The following is a 19358-nucleotide window of genomic DNA, read 5'->3' as shown; positions in this document are numbered from 1 at the left end:
TCAGTTGTAAAATAAAACTTGTTATTCTGCTGTGAATTATTTTATTAATATTTGGTTTATTTTATTAAGATTAATATTCTGAGGTGGAAACATATGTGGATATGGTGAAATGGAAGTTTGTTGTCAATAAAAGCAGGGGTATTTCAGTGGCTGAGAATTCATGTTTTGAACTTGGCCAACGTGGAGAACATAAGATTGACCATTTTAAGAAATTATCCTTGTCTACATTATACTATGATATTTTTAGCTTGGGGTATCCTCCCTTGAAAAATCACTTCTTAATTAAATAGTAAGTATCAATTTACTATGATTTCTTGTGAAATTCATTAAAACAAATTAGTCGGCCTACTCTACGAATCTATTCTAATTATCGACGAATTTTGCAAATTTTATGTAGAATGGAAAATGGAATTACTTCTACTTCTCAAGGTATAATGACAGACGAGAAACTCGACCGGAAGAAATATATGGAGAAATTTTGCGTTATACTTGATAATAAATTGGGATTAATTTTTTTTAAAAAAAATTAATACTTTTCAAGTTATGAGACAGCCCGGTGCATTAAGCTCCCGCTATAGGCGAGTTCCTAATATAAAAGCTAAAACACCTAATATGGACAGCGGAAAGTCTTTAATTAAATGCTACTGACTTTGTAGCATTATGTTTGGGTTATTTCCAAGAATTCGAATCAGTATGGGAGAAACACATTAGTAATTGTACTGAAACGTGATATGTTGGGTGGTAGTAGTTTTATTGACGTTGCATCTAAGAAAAGAAAAGAAAAAGAAAATAAAAAGAAGAAGATAAAAAGATGAAGACGATTTATGGTGGGGGCAAAATGATGAGTATTCCCTTTCATATCACATTGCCCCTCCCACGTGAAGTTCGTACTATTATTGACACCCAATTCCCCTCTTGTCCAATCCTCCAAATCATTTTGAGATCCAATGAAACCACACCAACATGGGTGTGTTTTTCCAAGAAACTTGATTAAATAAGATGATCTTACAAACAGATTCACTAAATTCATGGATTTGAAACAACAACGTACCCAATATAATCTCACAAGTAGAGTGTAGAGAGGATAAAGTGTACCTTTACCTTTGCAGGGCCAACAGCCTGTTTACGAGATTTGGAAACTAAATAAAAAAACATAAACATGTTGGCGAGACTTCGTCCTAGTCCTTGTTAGCTTGTTGCTTTCTGCCATTTTTATACTACTAATTATGAAATATGTATATGCTCAGAGTAATATAACATGTTCTAGCATGTTACTGTCCAAAATCTATTCAAAACCTGATCAGCCAGTCTATGGTTGCCAGACTGTGAAGCCTTTTCATGTAACTACTAAATTTTCTTTTTATGCAAACAGTGCATAGACACGGAATGAAGAATCTCCTTGTAAAGACATTTGAAATCAGGTGAACAAAGGTACAACAATAGAATGTTTTATTTCTTTATGACATGAAAAGAGGGGGGAAAAACACTTGCGCCGTGGAACTAAAAACTGATCATAAATGATAATTGCCTCGTAGGGATCTCGCTAAGAAGTTACAAAATGAAATGCTCATTGGAGCCCTTCGGAGTAGTAGAAACACTAGTCTAACAAATGAACCACTCACACACGACAAATGGCTAACCAAATAGTTTGAATGAGAACTGTAGATTTGGAGCAGGCAACTTTTCTCTTCACTTGGTGTAGAGGACATCTTCCCATGGGTGACGGTACAGAGGCTGCTTCAATCTCTTCTGGTCAAATGTGTGCCTGACATTTCATAAGGTACAGGTCAATCATTAAGGAAGTCGAATCAAGCTATCATAAACAAGAATGTGAGAGTGAATCTAAAATGGTGTTTTAAGCATCATGCAACTCACCCTATAAGCCCAATTGAACGAGCCAGCACAAAAAGTCCATTGAGGTAACCAATACCCACTATTTCATCAATTTCTGGCTTGGTGAACATTCCACTGCCCGCAAGGAGATCCAAGAAGAGGGATCCAATGGCACCATCGACGTTGAGGACTAGGTTGTTTGCCTTTGAGAGTGTGTAAGTTTCAACCTCAACAGCATATTCCATGTATTTAACAGATGGGAAATTTTCTAGAGCATAACGCTGCAGTAGTTCCACTCTCTTATCTCTGTTGTCACCTCTCTTAATCCTGTCACACAAGAAGTAGATGTGGTACGTCAAATATAGTCTACAAGCATGATAACCATACAAGTTCAAAAGTTTTTTCAAGTACATCTTTTGCTTCCATATCTTAAGGAGATATAATCAAGCAGCTACAAGATATAATACCTGTGGCCAATTCCTGGCACTCGAATTCCCTTCTTCTTCATACTTTCCACGAACTCATATGGAGAAAGACCCTGCAAATACAAAGCATTTGAAAATATCTATTCATCTGGCGGGCACAAAAGAGACCAGCGGAAACTGCTTCTAGCCTCATGAGTGGCTTAGGGAATGCTCATAAAGCATAAGCCTCACCTTGTCGTAAGCATCCTTGAAGTACCGGGCAGCATCGTCAATAGCACCACCAAATCGTGGACCAATAGTCAGCAATCCTATTAAGAGCCACATTAGTCCAGTTCTGATTGAAAAATAAACGCATATCTAGAAACCTGCAAATTGTAACATACCAGAAACAAGGCAGGAAACCAGATCTTTTCCAGCCCTGGCAGTTACAATAGAATTGTGTGCACCAGAAACACAAGGACCATGATCAGCACACAACATGACACATATCTGCCAAGAAATCAACCACGGCAAATCATATTAAGGTTTAGAAACTGGCAGAAACTGATGGTTAAAAATAAGAGTTTATAACCTATTGAAATAGTGATAGCATTGCGACCATAAGAACCTTACCTCAATAAAACGTGTGCAATAACGTGGTAGGCTACGTTTGAACCACAAGAGGGATATTACATCACCAACACCAAGTCCCTGCTCCACAATGGATGACATGGGTACGCCAGCATAGCAAGGCTCTTCACCTGTGAATAGAAGTTGTAGACACAATCAGCATCATTTCCGACACTTAATTAGCCACCAGAAAAAACAATTAATCATTAATATAGAATACACAAATCCAACTACACCTCTATCATCAGATATTGTGGAAATAATATGAGTTGGGGCCCGAACTTTCCCACTCTTGATTGCCGTGCTAAGATCCTCAGGTATTTGAGGAGGTGTAATTTCCTTTACAGGAGTAGTCTTTCCTGCTTCAACCTACCAAAACAAATATGCAGTGCTGTCAGAAATAATAGCAGAGTAGAAGGCATAAACAATCGTTATCTGCTGAATATCATGAGACTCACTAGCTTTTCAAAAGTTTCTTTGATTGCTCCTTCAAAAGCTTCATATGAGGTTGGAACTACAGCTCCAGCGTCCCTGAGTGCTTGATTCTTTGCTTGTGCAGACTCCATTTCACCACCACTCTTTGCACCCTATTTGACAAGGACCTATGCAAAGTTAGACTTCATGTGCAAAGACTATCCTGTCAAGCCTCTTATAAAAAGAAGGAAAGAGAAGAGGCAAAAAGCTCTTGCGTCAAAACATCTCTCGGCCTTTGCGAGGGATAATTAGCAACATGTTTCCAGGAATGTGGAAATAAAGGGAAATAGAGCTCACCGCATGACCAAATTGCACTTCTGACTTGAAGAGCGTAGCGCAAGTTCCACTAACCCAGGCAACAACAGGCTTGTTGATTCTTCCCTGCTTCAAGGCTTCAACCAAGGAATATTCATCTCGTCCACCAAGTTCCCCAAGAACAACCACCATTTTAACCTAAGTATATCAAAACCACAATTAAAAAAGAAAGTGAAGAACTAGTAATTGAAAAAGTGGTAAGAGAAGCACGAAATACATCAAGACAACAAAACATCAGTTGTTTATGCACCATTGAGCTTCTATTTATATCAATACTGTGGAATTAAACTGACCTTAAATCTAAATACTAATGGCGAACATTAGGGAGAAAGGCAACAAAGTCACAGTGTGTGCGCGTGTGTGGAAAGGGATAAACTTTGCTACTTGGTTAGAATGTTAGCTTTATGATCACAAAGTTAAAAGTAGCTCTACAAACAGTCAGGATTTGTTAAAGCAACAACACCGAGGGCCTGAGGATGAACTTGGTGATATTACAGGGAGAATGTAGCCTATACGAGTGAATTACCTGTGGGATATTGTTGAAGCGCAAAACATGATCAGAAAGGGTAGAGCCAGGGAAAACATCTCCCCCGATTGCAATTCCTGCATACACCAAAATTGACTTATATTCTATTTTTCAATTAAAACAACATAAACTTGCTCCAATAAGATGGATTCAGAATTTAGAATGTCCAACCTTCATAAATTCCATCAGTCACACGAGCAATTGTGTTGTATAATTCATTAGACATACCGCCCTGTACATCAAGAGAAAAGTTATTATTCTTGAAACCGGAAAATGTTATTTCCAAAACTATTAAGCTTCGTATATTAGAGTGAGGTCATGGTTTCATGCATTAAAGTTTGGTAAAAGGGATGCTTGAATGGTTTCATACATTAAAGTTATGTAAAGATATGTTTCTGAAAGTAGTTGAGAATAGATAGAAAGTATCTCACAAGTATTTTCTTATCTTAATTGCACTCTAGGAGATAGTAAAGTAGAGAGTAGGAGGGGGCAAAATGCTGCAGGTGTAATTGATTAGAGATTTCTCTAATATCTATACAACAAGATGAAAGAGGCTCTAAAAATCACTCACAGATTTTGAGACAAAACCCACAGATCCAGGTCGGTAAAGTTTGCACTGAATAATGTTATCAATTGTTCCAGCAGTATCACCAATCTTAAAAGCACCAGCTTGAACTCCTCCAACAGTAGCTGGACCAATAACCACCTGAGAAAGATCACCATATTAACACCATAAAATTTGGAAATTAACAAAGAAAGAAAAGTAGAGTGAGGGAAGTTATTGGACCCCCTAAATGCTCCACCTGATGATCTATTTAAGAGCTCATTCTACCATTTTTCTATAATCTCTTTAAGAAAGGAGGAATTCATTGCTTCCAGGACAAGGCAACTACGAAATGTGAGACAAATAATTGATAATTTCTTCATTGCATTATCCATAAGAATATCCTATACTTGATTATACATCATCATTTATAACCCCCCAGCCCCGTCAAAACAATAGTGAACGCAAAGGCAGAAACCTGATTGATATGACATAATATTACCTTATTGTTTGCCTTTGCATAAGCAATCAGCTGCTTAGCGTCAGACTCAGGAACACCTTCAGCTATAATAGCTGCAACTTTGATGGTTGGCTGTTTAAGAGCCAACATGGAGGAAGCAGCAGCACTGCAAATGAATAAGACAGTAAAGATCAGAGACACAAAAGCAAATCTTTTGCAGCTTCAGATTTTCTCTTCTAGAAAAAACGCAATTTAAGGCAGACAGCACAAAAAGAACAGTGGTTAGTACCAACCTTCTGAAAGACGCAAAGTTTATGAAAACATCAGCCGTGGGATGTGCAGCACAGGCGGCTTCAATGCTGAAGAATGAGTAAAATGTAGAATATAATCAGTGAAAGTGATAAGACACCATGCTCACCAAATTGAAACCAGTAGGACAAATGTATGTAAAGACAACATAGTTCAAATATATCTGCCAGAAATATGACATATCTTGTGGTTGTAGAAAATTTCAGAATTAAGGCATTCTTTTACTAACTCAAGTAATTCAAGCTGAGAAACTGCGACAACACATTTTTCTGTATCTTTTACTAACTGAAGTAATTCAAACTGAGAAAACTTAACAACAAATTTGTTGGCGTTTCTGCCTACATTGCACATCATTCGAAGTGACTCAATTATGATCCAGTAAGTTAAATATTTGGCACATGATATCATTTAAAAAAAAGGCTAAAATTGGAAAACCCGAGCTAAATATATTTAAGCCACACCAAAGAGAAATAGCATACTGGAAGGGACCAACAAGAAAGAAGACCACATTGAGAAAGACTACGAAAGAATGCCCTTTAGAGATCCAAATAAAAAAGCTCAAAATAAATTGGGAGTAGGACCAATGATTGAAAAACAAAAAGAAGGACGTACGTTGAGTGTACTGGGATTGCAATTTCCTCCTGACCAAAGAAAAGTTTCTGGAATCCCTCAGAACCAGGATTAATAATTCCAGCAACAGATGGTGTTTCCCTCCCTGAAATTTTGAAAAATACGAAATTAGCATTAACCAACACATTGAATATTACAAGATTATTGTTTGCATAGTTGCGGTAAATCAATTGAGAACCAGAAGCATAGTACGAACCACAAAGGAAATCAAAGTCAAGCATGCGCTGAATAGGAAGCTGCTTGTAATTGTAGAACAAAGCTTGTGTAGTTTTGGAGAAAAGTTGTCCAGTAGTCATTTTGCCAAGTCAACTGAGATCTCTGCGAAGTTACAACGTCAGCACAAACAAAAACCATCCATGAACAGATAAATTTCTTGCATATGACAGGCAGCCATTAAATTTTGAGACAGAAGACCAAAACAATACATCAATATATAACTATTGAGCTGACAGTGAAACATTTCATCATATAGTCATTCGAGTGGCAATGTGTATCCAAGTAGTGATAGAAGTATATTATTCAAGCAGCCCCTTTCCCCTATCCACCTGAAATCAACATTCCTAAACAAATAAGATCACAAATGAACAAAAATACGAATAATTCGTTAGTCCAAGGGCCCGTCTTTGGACATGCAACTTGGATCTGTCATAAACATGAAAATCCCACAACTTGTGAAAACTATCAAAACTTCCAATGAGCAAACCATAGTTCATAAAAAAGGTATCAGAATTTCCTAAGGTGCCTAATTAATAACTCATATTTACATGCTCCTTTTATAAATAAATGTTTGCGATTACATGATATTACAAACTTTCAAATACACATAGTTTTACAAAGATCCACTGGTCCAATAGATCAACAATAGTAGTAACTAGCTGTTCTTTAATATAATCCTCTCACATTATACGGACAATCTCTTCACGTCGAGCATGGGTCTTTTTTAGCATAATTTAAAAGTATGGTTCTTTTTTTGTAAAATATGAACTTACGGGTCAAGTTTTAAATTTAAAAAAAAAAAAAAATTGAAATCATAAATTTGGAATTGAAATCCTACTTTTTGTAGAATTTGGGATTTGAAATTGAAGTTGAAGGTTTGTTCAAATGTAATAAACAAACGCTGATTTTGAATCAAAACTTCAAATTTGAGCTCCAAATTGCATGGCCAAACACCCACTAGACAAGTTTCTGAAAATCTTCCTTCCAAAAGAGAACAAACACAAATGAAGCTAAATCCTCCTGAATTCAACCAAACATAAAGACTACACTAAAGTGTAAAATACTAGCAAAAGAAACTACTTCTACAAATAATACTAAATGAATGAGGAAAGAAATGATAACAAACAAACAATGAGAAGGTGAATGCAAAATGAAAATCAACTACACCTCTAAAATTAGTTGGGGTAGGAATATATGGATCCAAATTACACTCCCAGTATATAAAAAGAATAATCAGATCTTTAATCCGTAAACAAAATCAAAAGAGAAAAGACTTTTAGTAACAACTATTAATGGCGGTTAAAAACAGATCCAATATTTAAAAGAGTCACTGAACAACAAATAAAAGCATAACCATATACATATATACAACCTCGGAAACATCGAAAACAAGAGCAAGATTCGACAACTGAAGCTCTTTTCACACTAAAAGACACAAACCCGAATGAAGAATTCAACACCAAACTTGAAAAACAAAAAAACATGTAGATCCGAACCTCCAAAAATAAATGTATAAGGAAATAAAAAGAGAGCGTGGTGGATAAAAATGTACCTAAGATGAAGAAATGGGAAGTCCCCTCGTAAAATCAGACACGAGGTGAGTGAATATTGTTAGCTAGTTGGAGAATGTTAGATGAATATATAGGACAAAGTATTTATAGCATAGGGATGGAACATAGGTGTAGTAGTAATAATAGTAGCCAAGAAAGACTGAGAAATTATGACGTGGCATCAGTTAGTTGTTTTTTTTTTTTTTTCAGTATGGCATCAGTTAGTTAGTTCACGGATCATTCAATTTTCTTCTCTTTTTTTCTTTTCTTTTCTTTATTTGATGATTTGAGGAAAAAGAAATACTGTAGGTGGTGTTGTTGAAATTTACCAAAGTCTTCCACTGAAATATACAAAATCAGGAAAGGAAATCAATTAATTATTCGTCAAATATTCAATGACCAGGGGAGTTCGCTTTAAAATCGTCTGCCCTGCACTCACCCCCGAGCAGATAAAGTATATTACATAGTCTAGAGATTGGTGACTTACCCATTCAGTGACTTTGACACTGGACGTACCCAAAATGGAGACTATGGGGAAATTCAATATAATAGACGCCTGTTGGCATTCCAATTTACTTGCGTAAAGAGAATGTACATATGATTTGTGGTCTCTTTTCCGAGCTTTCAAAATCTGCTTAGTTTTAGCATAATTTATGTTAAAATAATTTTTTGAAAACATAATTCTAAGAAAGTATAATTTATGTTTAGCCAATTAATTCAAAAAAATTCTTCCTTGTACTTAATGAATAGTTTCTGTGTGTCCAATTAATTTGAAAAAAAAATTGTTTTTTAGTATTTGATAAGAAAACTGTGTTTAGTCGAGTGTCAAATTACGAAACAAGACAATAATATTATTAAGCATATAAATAATTTTAAATATTTATTATAATATTGTAATTAATGTTTTTATTTAATTAAAATTAAAACAAATATATTAAAAAAATTAGTCAAATATATAGGTAAACTAGAGCAATAATATTGGATATATTACTTATTTTTAACATGATGACTTAAATATATTATAATACATGATTTAATATAAATGAAAAATCCACTTAAAGAGAAGGAGAAGGGGCGGTAGAAACAAAAAAAAAAAAAAAAGGAAGGGGAGAAGAACATTGTATTTTTTTTTTTTTAGGGATAGATGAATTAAATTAATCGGAGATAATTCGGTAAGCATAATTTATCTAGTAATAGTACTTTTGTCTTGAAAAGAAATTAATTTTCAGCTTCTAGTTAAATTCGTAATATCTTCACTATAAGATAAAAATTAGTGTTATTGCTGCCTAAAAATAATTTATTTGGCACAACACCTCAAATCTAAAATTAAATTCTTTTAGGAAAAAAAGAAGAAGATAATTTAGCTTTTAAAAGATTTGATAAAGAAAAATACTATTAACTCAAATAGTGATAATTGTCCAAAATAATATAAAAGACAAGACTTAACTATTGTAGGATTCTCAATACCTTCTCATCCCCTCAATTTTCGATGAGTTTAAAGTAACGTAACATGAATAATTAAACATAGGACAGCACAACCATCAAGAATGATTCTGACTTTATTAAGTATTCCCTCTGTCCCAATTTATGTCGCATGATTTGAATTTTGAGAGTCAAATTTTTTAATTTTAATAGTGAATTCGAACATAAAGAAACTTTAAATTGCTTAAAATAAAATTATATTAAAGCATTATAAGTCACAATAATTAATAAATTAAATATTAAGAGCATATAAAAGATTAAAATAAAAATAAAAACTTGTTTGATTCATGAAATACAAAAGGTGGCACGTAAATTGAGAGGAGAGAGTGTCATATTAGGCGTAATGTGTTTTTGAAACAGAGGAAAAAAGGAAATACTACTATAAGTCTGTTTGGCCGGGCTTAAAAAAAGCAGCTTATAAGCTGGAAACAATTTATAAGCCCAAAAAAAATAAGTTGGGATAGTCTAACTTATTTTTTTTTGACTTATAAGTTGTTTTCAGTTTATAAGCTACTTTAGATAAGCTAAGCCAAACGGGCCCAATTTTTTTTTTTTGATTTATTTTAAGCACAAAATGGCTTTAAGCTGGTCAGCCAAACACTCAAAAAAACTGAAAACAGATTATAAGCAACTTATAAAATCCAAACGGGCTCTATATACACTTTAGTCCCAAGTCTATTTTCTGTGTTATATTTAACAACATTGGTGTGCTTCAAGAGGTTAAGGTCGCCAGATTTGAATTACAGTAGCCTTTTTGTATCGCGGCTACTGAAAAATGTGCATCTATTATTCTACTAATATATAGTTGAACAAATTTCTATTATAATTAGTCACTTAAAAGAAATTTAAAAAAGGAACGGCTAAAATAAGGAAGTAGGTGCTGGGAGTTGTCGCGGGGGCTGGGTGGGGTTAGGTAGATCGGAAGGTTGGCTTCGACTGATCTTGACAAAAATGACGGGCGGCCTAATTTCTATTTTCTGTTGAGTGTTCGTTTTTGACCATTAATTTTTCACTCTTATTCTTATCACCTTTCATTTTAACTAAACATTCAGCAGAATATATTAGGGAGGCAAAAGAAAAGAAAAAAGAGTAATATTCAAATCAATACTTATGTAATGTATCATATCATATTTGTTATTTCAGCTTATGATAGCTGTTTTCCGGCAAAATTGGGTTTTTTGGGAATATCAGTTAATTGTTTTATTTTATGAGGTTTAAAAACAAGTTGGTGTATCCGATCCTTGATACTCCAAAAATAGGATTAGATTTGTAAAGATATGAACTTGTATGAACGACATTAATGCGAATTGAAGCAGAAAGACTGTTTAATATTCAAATCAATACTGTCTTCTTGAGCTTGGGATTGAAAGAAAAATAATTAGGGTTACAAGTCTCAAAGATGGAATGCCTCTTCCTTCCTCCCTAAGCTATCTTTATACAAGCCAAATTTAGACTTTTCAACCCTAAAACGTGGATGATGGGATATGACTGTGGCACCAACGTTCATTTGTGCTAGAACTCGATCTAATCAAGGCTGACAGATGTGCTGGCAGTTGGTGAGAATAGGTGACAACTATAGAGAGCTGCCGGGCTCTTTCGTGTCTGGTTAGTCAAATGCCCCCAAGGGCACATTTTACCCTATACAGATAGTCCCCCACTTTTCGGGATCGTCATTCCATGAGCCCCGGAGATGAATGAGATTTTAAGTTCCGCGCGGGAAATAAATGAAATGACACCACCACTCCTATGGCTTGGCACACTGTCGGAGTCGTATTCAATCCACCTCTGTGCTCATTTGGCGGCGTCTTTTTGATGGCAGCATTTAACGTTTCGAAAATCGGTGCGACGCTTCTTTGATCGAGGTTAATGATTGCCATCCCCCTCTTTATAACCTCCGACCTGATCCCTTTTATTCTCATTCATCCTCTACCATCCAATGCCTCTTTGATATCCCATCTTCTTTCCTACAACAAAAGAAAGAATACAAAGCATGTCTTCATCATCATCTTCTTCTTCTGTTGGACACTAACAACCCGTCCCTTTGGAAGAGCAGATGGATAGGGTCTTCAACTCCCTTGCTCACCGACGAGACCGACCCACCACTTCATCCACTACTCAAGAAGCTGACCTCGGCTCCCTTGTTAATGTTATAATTCCCCAGGATTCGAGTAATTGAATGATTTCCGAGCTAGTTACCGTCAGGAATCCGTTGAAGGGATATCTCTTTGATCTCTGTCTCATCCATTCCCCAAGGGAGCGAGGATTGTCAATGGGGGCTTGAGTTTGAAATTTTTCCCATTGAGGCCCAGGCCACCATATCCCACAGTTTTGAGGGTTTCTCCATGATATACACCTATCTCTTCACTATCGGCTTGAGATTTCCGATCCATGAAGTAATTTAGGCCTACTGCCGCTATTATCAAGTATTCTTAAGTCAACTGGCCCCCCAAGGCCGGCGAGTGGTGCAATGCATGAGCGATAGGTCTCCTCTTTACCCTTAACCTTTTGGTTTACTTGTACTCTCCCCCCATGTTTTGTGGCGGCATGATTCATCTGGTTCCCCAAGGCTCTCAAGGCCTTATTGCTAGCGTGAAAGACGAATTTGACCGCGGATGGTGTGACAGATATGTGATGATCCATACTAGTTATCACTACCCAAACCGGAGGGTCATGACGGGCACCCGGGCCCTACCCGTCGAGCACCGCTAAAACATGCTTTCATAACGTAATTGTACATTAGGGTGGACCACGGGGGTCATCAGATGGCAACCTGCTAGATTCATAAAAAAAACTATGCTGAAAAGGGACGAGCCGGAAAGGACATACGTATATAACCATGTTGGACACAACTATACGAGCCGACAAGGCCATCATAGACACCTATACAACAAAATATAGGTTGAGAGGGCCATACAACGTCTAACTATACCACAACTGTCTACAAGCCTCTACTAGAGTACATGACATAATAAGGTCGAGACAGGGCCCCGCTATACCCATATGTACAACAAAAATATACCGTACCAAGACGAGACAGCAACTCCGAGACAAGTGGAGTGATCCAATATCAGCTAATTAACAACCTACTGAAGTGGATCGTCACCCTATCTACCTGAACCTACGGGCATGAAACGCAACGTCTCCCAGGCGAAAGGGGCGTCAATACGAACAAAGTACTGAGTATGTAAGGCATGAAAGTAACATAAAGAAGACATAAAAGTACATAGGATAAAAGGAATGCAACCTGTATATCGGAACTGCCTCTGAGGGCCAATGATATGCATAAGTATTGTATATATGCGTATATAACGCCTGCTCATACATATACATATATATATATATGTGCGTATATAACGCCTGTCAAGCCTCTGTGAGCATCCCATCGTATCACATCGGCCTCTGTGGGCATAATCATCATCATATGACCAGTTGATCAGGTGGTAGTGCGTATATAACGTCGTAACCTTCCCCATAACCCATATAGATAATATAAATATACGCGTATATAATGCATGAGTGGTCATAGTATATATATATATATATATATATATATATATATATATATATATATATATATATATATATATGTATATGTATGAGAAGAGAACTTTCTGAATCTATCGGAGTGTCGTAAGGTCGTTACACCTCCGCAATCGTTATGAGATAGCATTTTCATTAACAAATGACTTTATGAAGCACACTAAATCTGGAGAGAAGCTTGTCGAGAACAATATCATAAGGACATGAATTGACATAGAACATCTCTAGTTGCTAAGAATAGAATCATTATGGAGTAGCGTTATGTTTACGTTTCGTTCATATGGATCATGCCAAAAGAAGGAAAGTTAGCCTTAACATACCTCAAGTCGTCAACACAATCCTACAACTAATCTGTCGAACTAGTGCTCCAATCCTATAACAAAGGAAAGCATTTACAAGCTTAGATGGTACTAGTATATCACGTATATCAAACGATAAATCGATTCTAAAATGAAACGACAAACATTTCCCCTATTTTGAATCATCACAGCATATCCAACAGCCAACAATCAACACAACAACCTCATATAATCGGCTTCAAACTCATATCATCAACATTTAGAGATGTACAATAAAATAGTCCGATATATGCTCGCATACGACACCTATACACCTCCTTCTTCTAAATACACCCCATAAAACAACCCCAACACAATCTTAACATCAACTACTATCCATACAACAAGATTTTAGCTCAAAAACATATTAACAATCATGACTCAAAATAGATTACAATTCAAAATAAACTCAAATTCATATTTTAACCTTCCCTCCAACTTCGTTCCCTCCAAACCTAATAATAACCATCACATGAACTCATAAACATGGAAATAAGATGAATTCTTACCTCAAAGACTCAAGAACATAGCAACTCCAAGATTACTTCACTTTGAAGTGTCCTCCAAAGCTACTACAAAGTGGAGAAACAAGCTTCAACAACACTTTGGAAACCTTTGGCACTTGATTCTCACTTTAATTCCTTAACTTCACTTGGGGGGTTGATTACATATGATGGAGAGGGTTCTAGAAGTGTTAGAGGTCAGGGGAAATGAAGAAAATGTGACAAAAATAGGAGAGTACGAATTATATAAAAAAAAGAGTTACCACCGACTTAAATTTACGGTCCATATTTGCGGACCGTAAAACTTATACGGTCCGTAATTTCAACAGTAAAATCCCACTTTTGCCGAAACGCATTCTTGTCAATTCGTTCAACCTCTAATCCCTCCAACACATACTAAGCGTGAACTTAAATCCTCGTATACTCAAGATGAACACGTCTAATCTTATAAAACTTCGAAGATATTTCCGCTCTCCAAATCTATAACAACCAACTCATGAAGATACTTAACGTATAAAAGTACGAGGTGTAACACCAGTCACCTACACAGACCGACCGCCGATCCCTTCTTTGAACAATGGATTGCTACCCGTGAGTACTTTTACTAATTCTTTCTCCCATCTTTTACTTTGTGTATTTCTTCTAACTCGTACTCTGTGACTTGAAGCTGCCCCGATTGAACCAGACCCTGTACCCGAGATCTTTAGCTAGGTGATGGACATCCTGCGCTCTTCTCGAGGAATCAAAAGGACATGGATGAGCATATATGCTGACCGATGGAAAGGAAAAAATCATGGTAAGCCGCGAAGCTCCTTGTTTTTCATTTATTCATTCACCGGGTCTACCTCTAACGTCTTTTCCCTCTTTAAGCATATCTATTAGAGGATTTACTTCTCGAAGGATTTTTTTTCTCGCAATTCTTCCCTTGCGAATATTCTATAAGTCACAACTGAGACCTCCGGCGGTTGCAAGCGCGATCTCCCAAATCTGAGAGAAGCACCCTTGCAGGGAATTAGTGCTCACGTACGACGTTGTCACCGTTTAACTTGATTGAAGCATGAAGAGATAACATCCATAGTGTTATCCCTATTAATGATGATGATGATGAGGGGCAATAAATTAGAGACATGGGTTAGTAAGAGTCCACTGAGGGGCAAGGTGTTACCGATTAAGCAAGGGGAAGGCACCGATAGGGGGAGGATAGTCCCTAAAGAACTTGCAGCATCGATTCCTGCATGTTCCGAGGAGCATAACGCTAGTTTAGAAGCATCTCTCTCCCTTATGTTCGCACTATTCCTCGGGGTATGACCATTTCGTCACCTGAGTTGCCATAATGTTTTTCTTTCTCTCTCTCTCTCTCTCTCTCTCTCTCGATCGACCCCTTTCATTTCTATGCTCAGGGCCATGTCACAGTTGTTTCTACCTTGGAGGTGGCCACCGATCTACCCCGCTTCTTTTCTCGGAAGACGGAGAAGTTGAGCTCCGAGAACCAGCGCCTTCTGGCTGCAATTGAGGCAAACCGGGGACGAGAGCTCTAAACTCTGATCCCTTAAGGATTTGATAAAGCTCCATTGTGAAGATGTTGAGTGAGCCCTGGCAAGGCACAAAGATTCGCTAAGGGAGTTACATACAATCTAGTAGAGGGTTCAGGAGAAGGCTTCTTAGATGGAGGTAAATTTGGGAGTCACCTAGGAGCACATACAGAGGATTAAAGCTTCTCAGGCTCGGCTCAGAGCCCAGTGCAAACAAATACAGCTCCGCAGGGCTATTGACCAGAGTGTCGTTCACCTGTCCCAAGACTTCGTCATTCTCCAGACTCGCGTGGATACCTTAAGAGTGGTTCAAGAAGGCCAGATTGATGATGTACCCACCACTCTACTGGTTGTAGAAGTCGACTTGGGTGTCGCTGACATAGCCTTGGCTAACCTCTGTGAAGCCGAAGGGAGTAGCTCTAACAGTGAGAACGCCTCAAACTCCTCTATGAGCGGTGACGCCCCACTCTCTGCTTAGCTTGCTCTAATGATTTGATTGTCCGGGCCTTCGTGCCTTTTATTTTGTTTTAACAGGATGATTAGGCCTGCGTGCCTTTATTTTTGTTCTTGTTGGATAGCCGGGCCTTCATGCCCATTATTATATTTTTTTTGTTAATATTTGGGCCTGTGCGCCCTTTACTGTGTCTTATGACGATTACCTTGTTACATCCGGCATTTTTGCATATTCGAAAAATTTGAGATAACTTGACTTGTAATGAATGAGGCCATATTTGGACCTTACTTGGTATGAATGTGTAGGCTATGAATGCATTGGTGTGAAATTACGAAAGGAGGCCAAGGGCAAAATTGGAATTTTTGGAAACTTGCTTCATGAATTACAAGATGTAGCCAATTGGACTCAACAAAAAAAAAATAATAAGAAAATGAGGCCCAAACAAGGGAGGCCCAACCGGCCATGTACACTTGATCCAAGCCCATGGATTATTTAATTTCCATGTGATGAATTATCTTATATAAGTCATCTATATCACTTAGAAGGTTCAAGAAAAACACAAAGCAAAAACAAAAACAAGAGAGCAAGAGAGAGCACGGCCAAGGGAGAAAGAAAGGGAAAAAAAAAGGAAAAAAATTCTTGGAGCTAAATCCTTGGTTCAAAAATCCATTTCTTGTGGGATTATTACTAATTGCAAGATTCTCTACAAAGTGACATAATTATTTTGGCAAGAAAGTAGTGTTGGTGGCAAGTGATGAACTTGAAGAAAAGGTGAGAATCAATTCATTTTCTTATGTTATGAAGTTTGGTTTATGTTGTAATATGTAGAAGTAAGTAGAAATTATGAAAATATGGAAGTTTGCAAAGTGGGTGTGTTTATATGAAGGAGGCCGTGTGTGTGTATATGTCGTATGTTTATGATGACTTGAATTTATGTTGGAATCTAGTTGTAGTTATAGTAGAAATTGTATTGGAAATGAAAGTTGAATGAATTAGTGGAAGTTGGAAAATGTAGTGTGTGGCCGTGTGGTGTATGTTGATGATGGAAGGTGAACTAAATTTTGTTAGTATGATAATTGTGTTGATTATGAAGTGAATGAAAGAATAATCGTTTTTGTTGTCATGGAAAATTTGTTGTTAAGTTGTTGTAGGAAGTTATACAACTTTATTATAACTTATGTAAATATGGAAATGAAAGTAGTAAGAGGCAAATTAGGATTGTCATTGATGAAGTTGGAAGATGTGAATATGTCATGAACATGTTTGCTAAAAGATTGGAAGTTGTGGGTGAATTATGTCTTTGGTAGGAGACTTGTATATTGTGTATACTTTATGTATATTTGGTGAAAACGATATGACATGCCTCCGAATCATGTTGTAATGGCCTTGATAGGTGATGAATATGAAAATGATAAGATTGGTTTGAAAGTGTAAGGTCGGAATGAAAGAAGTAATGTTATGCCGGAAAGATGGCTAGTTATGCCATATTATGTGTTTGTAATACTTGTTGTTGTTATTAATGTTGTTGTTGGGTTGCTGTGTTGACATATTAAGCCGAGCTATGTCTCGGGGATGTTATATGTATAGGGGAAATGCTGCCGAAATTTCGGTAGGCAAATATGTGCTTAAGTTTGGAGTCTTAAGGTTTGAAATTGACAATTGGTGATTCTGGACGAAATTGGAATCGAAGCCAAGCGAGCGTAAGACGCAATCGAGGTATGTAAAGCCTTCCCCTTTATTCTTAGGCATGTTCTGGATGTAATAGGCTCGGCCGCGAGCCTTAAGTACGACTCCGTTTCTCGGAATTCGAGATGGAAATCCGTTCCAATTCCTTCAGTACAATTGAAACCATTTCCTTATAAAATGCCTTCAAAGTGAACTTTTGCACGAAACCTTCCCAAACGGAGTCGGAACACCTCCAAATGATTATGGATGACCTCATAAGGTCTATTATCAGTAATTTACATATGTCGCCCCGAGTTGGTCCGAGGCGGGCCCACAAGGCCCGATGCCTTCTGTATAACCTTAATTACTTTGGTTCTATCCGATTTTCTCAGAAAACATCTGGACTATTATTTTGATTATGAAATGACTATTTTTATGCAAATCTAACAAAATGATTTCTGGACATCTGAGAATCTGATCCTGATAATAATATGTCGTGCCTTCCCAAGTAGGACATAGGCGCGTATTATGCATACTATCCGGATACTCTGACTTGACTCGCCGTTTGGCACCCTTCAGTTTGATTGAGTCTGTATGTATGTGGTTTCTCATTAATCTGTTCGTGGCTGTCTCAATGCATTCCTTCACTGCGTCCCGGGCCAGGTTCTGTTATCGTGCATGTTCCTCTGCATTGTTCACCGCGTCCCTCGGCGTGCGGGCCTGGATTTGTTATATCTGTATGACTATGATATTATGATCTGTGTATGGGGATGGTGGCCAGGATGGCATATGATCTGATCTGATTCTGTCTGTCCACCGCGTCCCGTACTAAGAGGGCCGGGTTCTGTTACCGCACCCCCAGACAGGGCCGGGATCTGTATGTATGTATGCATGTGCCACCAGCATTTATATAAGGACATGCCTCTGTATGATTCTGTATGACTCTGCATGCATAATTTTGTCCGGCATACTTTTGTCCGTCCGTCTGGATTACGATTTTGTCTGTATGTCCGTATGGATTCTGATTCTGTATGTCCGTATAGATTCTGATTCTGTATGTCTGTATGGTTACGGTTCTATCTGTCTGTCTGAACCATGATTTTGTCCGTCTGTTGGGATTATGATTCCGTCCGTCCGTTCGATTTATGGTTTTGTCCGCTATATATATATATGGTTCCGGTTCAGACTATGATTATGTTTGTTATGTTTCTGCTTTGCATACTCGGTACATTTTTCGTACTGACCCCCGGTTCTTCGGGGGCTGCGTTACATGCCCGCAGGTACAGACGCACCTGGAGATACGCCGCCAGTTTAGGGCATCGATTCTGCTATTTTGGAAGAGCTCCTTTAGTCCGGAGCAAATACTTTTGGTACATATCTTCGGTCATCTGTAGACTCTGTATGTATGGTATTTTGGGGTACGGCGGGGCCCTGTCCTGTCATCTGATTCTGTATGTCTGTAGAGGCCTGTAGATAGATATGTGGGTTACGGGTTTCATCTGTTTAGGTAAGTACGAATGATTTTGTGACTCCGTCTGTATGTTAGCCTCATCAGCTTGTCTGTAAATTTCTGTATGTTCAGGTATGTATATGTTCGCGTGCGCCGCATCTGTATCGGCCTGATTCTGTACACATCTGTTTGAAAAAAAAAGGCAGTTTGGTACGAAATTCTGTTAAGTAGGTACGTATGGGTATCCAGTTAGGATACCAGTCGCGGCCCACGGGGTTGGGTCGTGACTTCTGCTTGGATACCTGATCTTTTTATCTTTCCCAAACATTGATGATGCTTCACGCTTTGACATGTGTTTTGATTGGAACGATCTGGCTAGAAATAACCGGTTGACTCTTATTATTTATTTTTAACACTTAATCATCGGGGCATGACCGCTATGCCTTTTTTTTGGACTATGTTCATATTCGGACATCGGTTTTTAAGCTAGAAAGTATTGGCCG

The 19358-nt window shown here is 37.6% G+C and overlaps 1 protein-coding gene across 4 annotated transcripts; it reads right to left on the bottom strand.

Annotated features, from left to right (window-relative positions):
• Positions 1-1387: 1387 nt before the first annotated feature.
• LOC132626713 (ATP-citrate synthase beta chain protein 2) lies at positions 1388-8049 on the bottom strand. 4 transcript variants are annotated; one of them, XM_060341667.1, is made up of 17 exons: positions 7894-8049; positions 6322-6443; positions 6108-6210; positions 5480-5545; positions 5229-5352; positions 4754-4888; positions 4354-4414; positions 4183-4259; positions 3639-3794; positions 3326-3454; positions 3104-3236; positions 2871-2998; positions 2642-2747; positions 2490-2566; positions 2301-2371; positions 1876-2160; positions 1388-1765 (listed from the first exon to the last, which is right to left on the bottom strand). In XM_060341667.1, the coding sequence occupies exons 2-17, from the start codon at positions 6419-6421 to the stop codon at positions 1690-1692; spliced, it is 1827 nt and encodes a 608-aa protein (XP_060197650.1). In that variant the 5' UTR covers positions 6422-6443; positions 7894-8049; the 3' UTR covers positions 1388-1689. The 4 variants fall into 4 exon arrangements, with proteins under 4 accessions (XP_060197650.1, XP_060197653.1, XP_060197651.1 ...); XM_060341670.1 differs by having other exon boundaries at positions 6322-6434; positions 7894-7969; XM_060341668.1 differs by lacking the exon at positions 7894-8049 and adding an exon at positions 7714-7850.
• Between the last annotated feature and the right edge of the window lie 11309 nt (positions 8050-19358).

The sequence above is a fragment of the Lycium barbarum genome, chromosome 2 (genome assembly GCF_019175385.1).
Source record: "Lycium barbarum isolate Lr01 chromosome 2, ASM1917538v2, whole genome shotgun sequence".
Taxonomy (NCBI): Eukaryota; Viridiplantae; Streptophyta; class Magnoliopsida; order Solanales; family Solanaceae; genus Lycium; species Lycium barbarum.
This window is presented reverse-complemented; position numbering and strand designations above follow the sequence as displayed.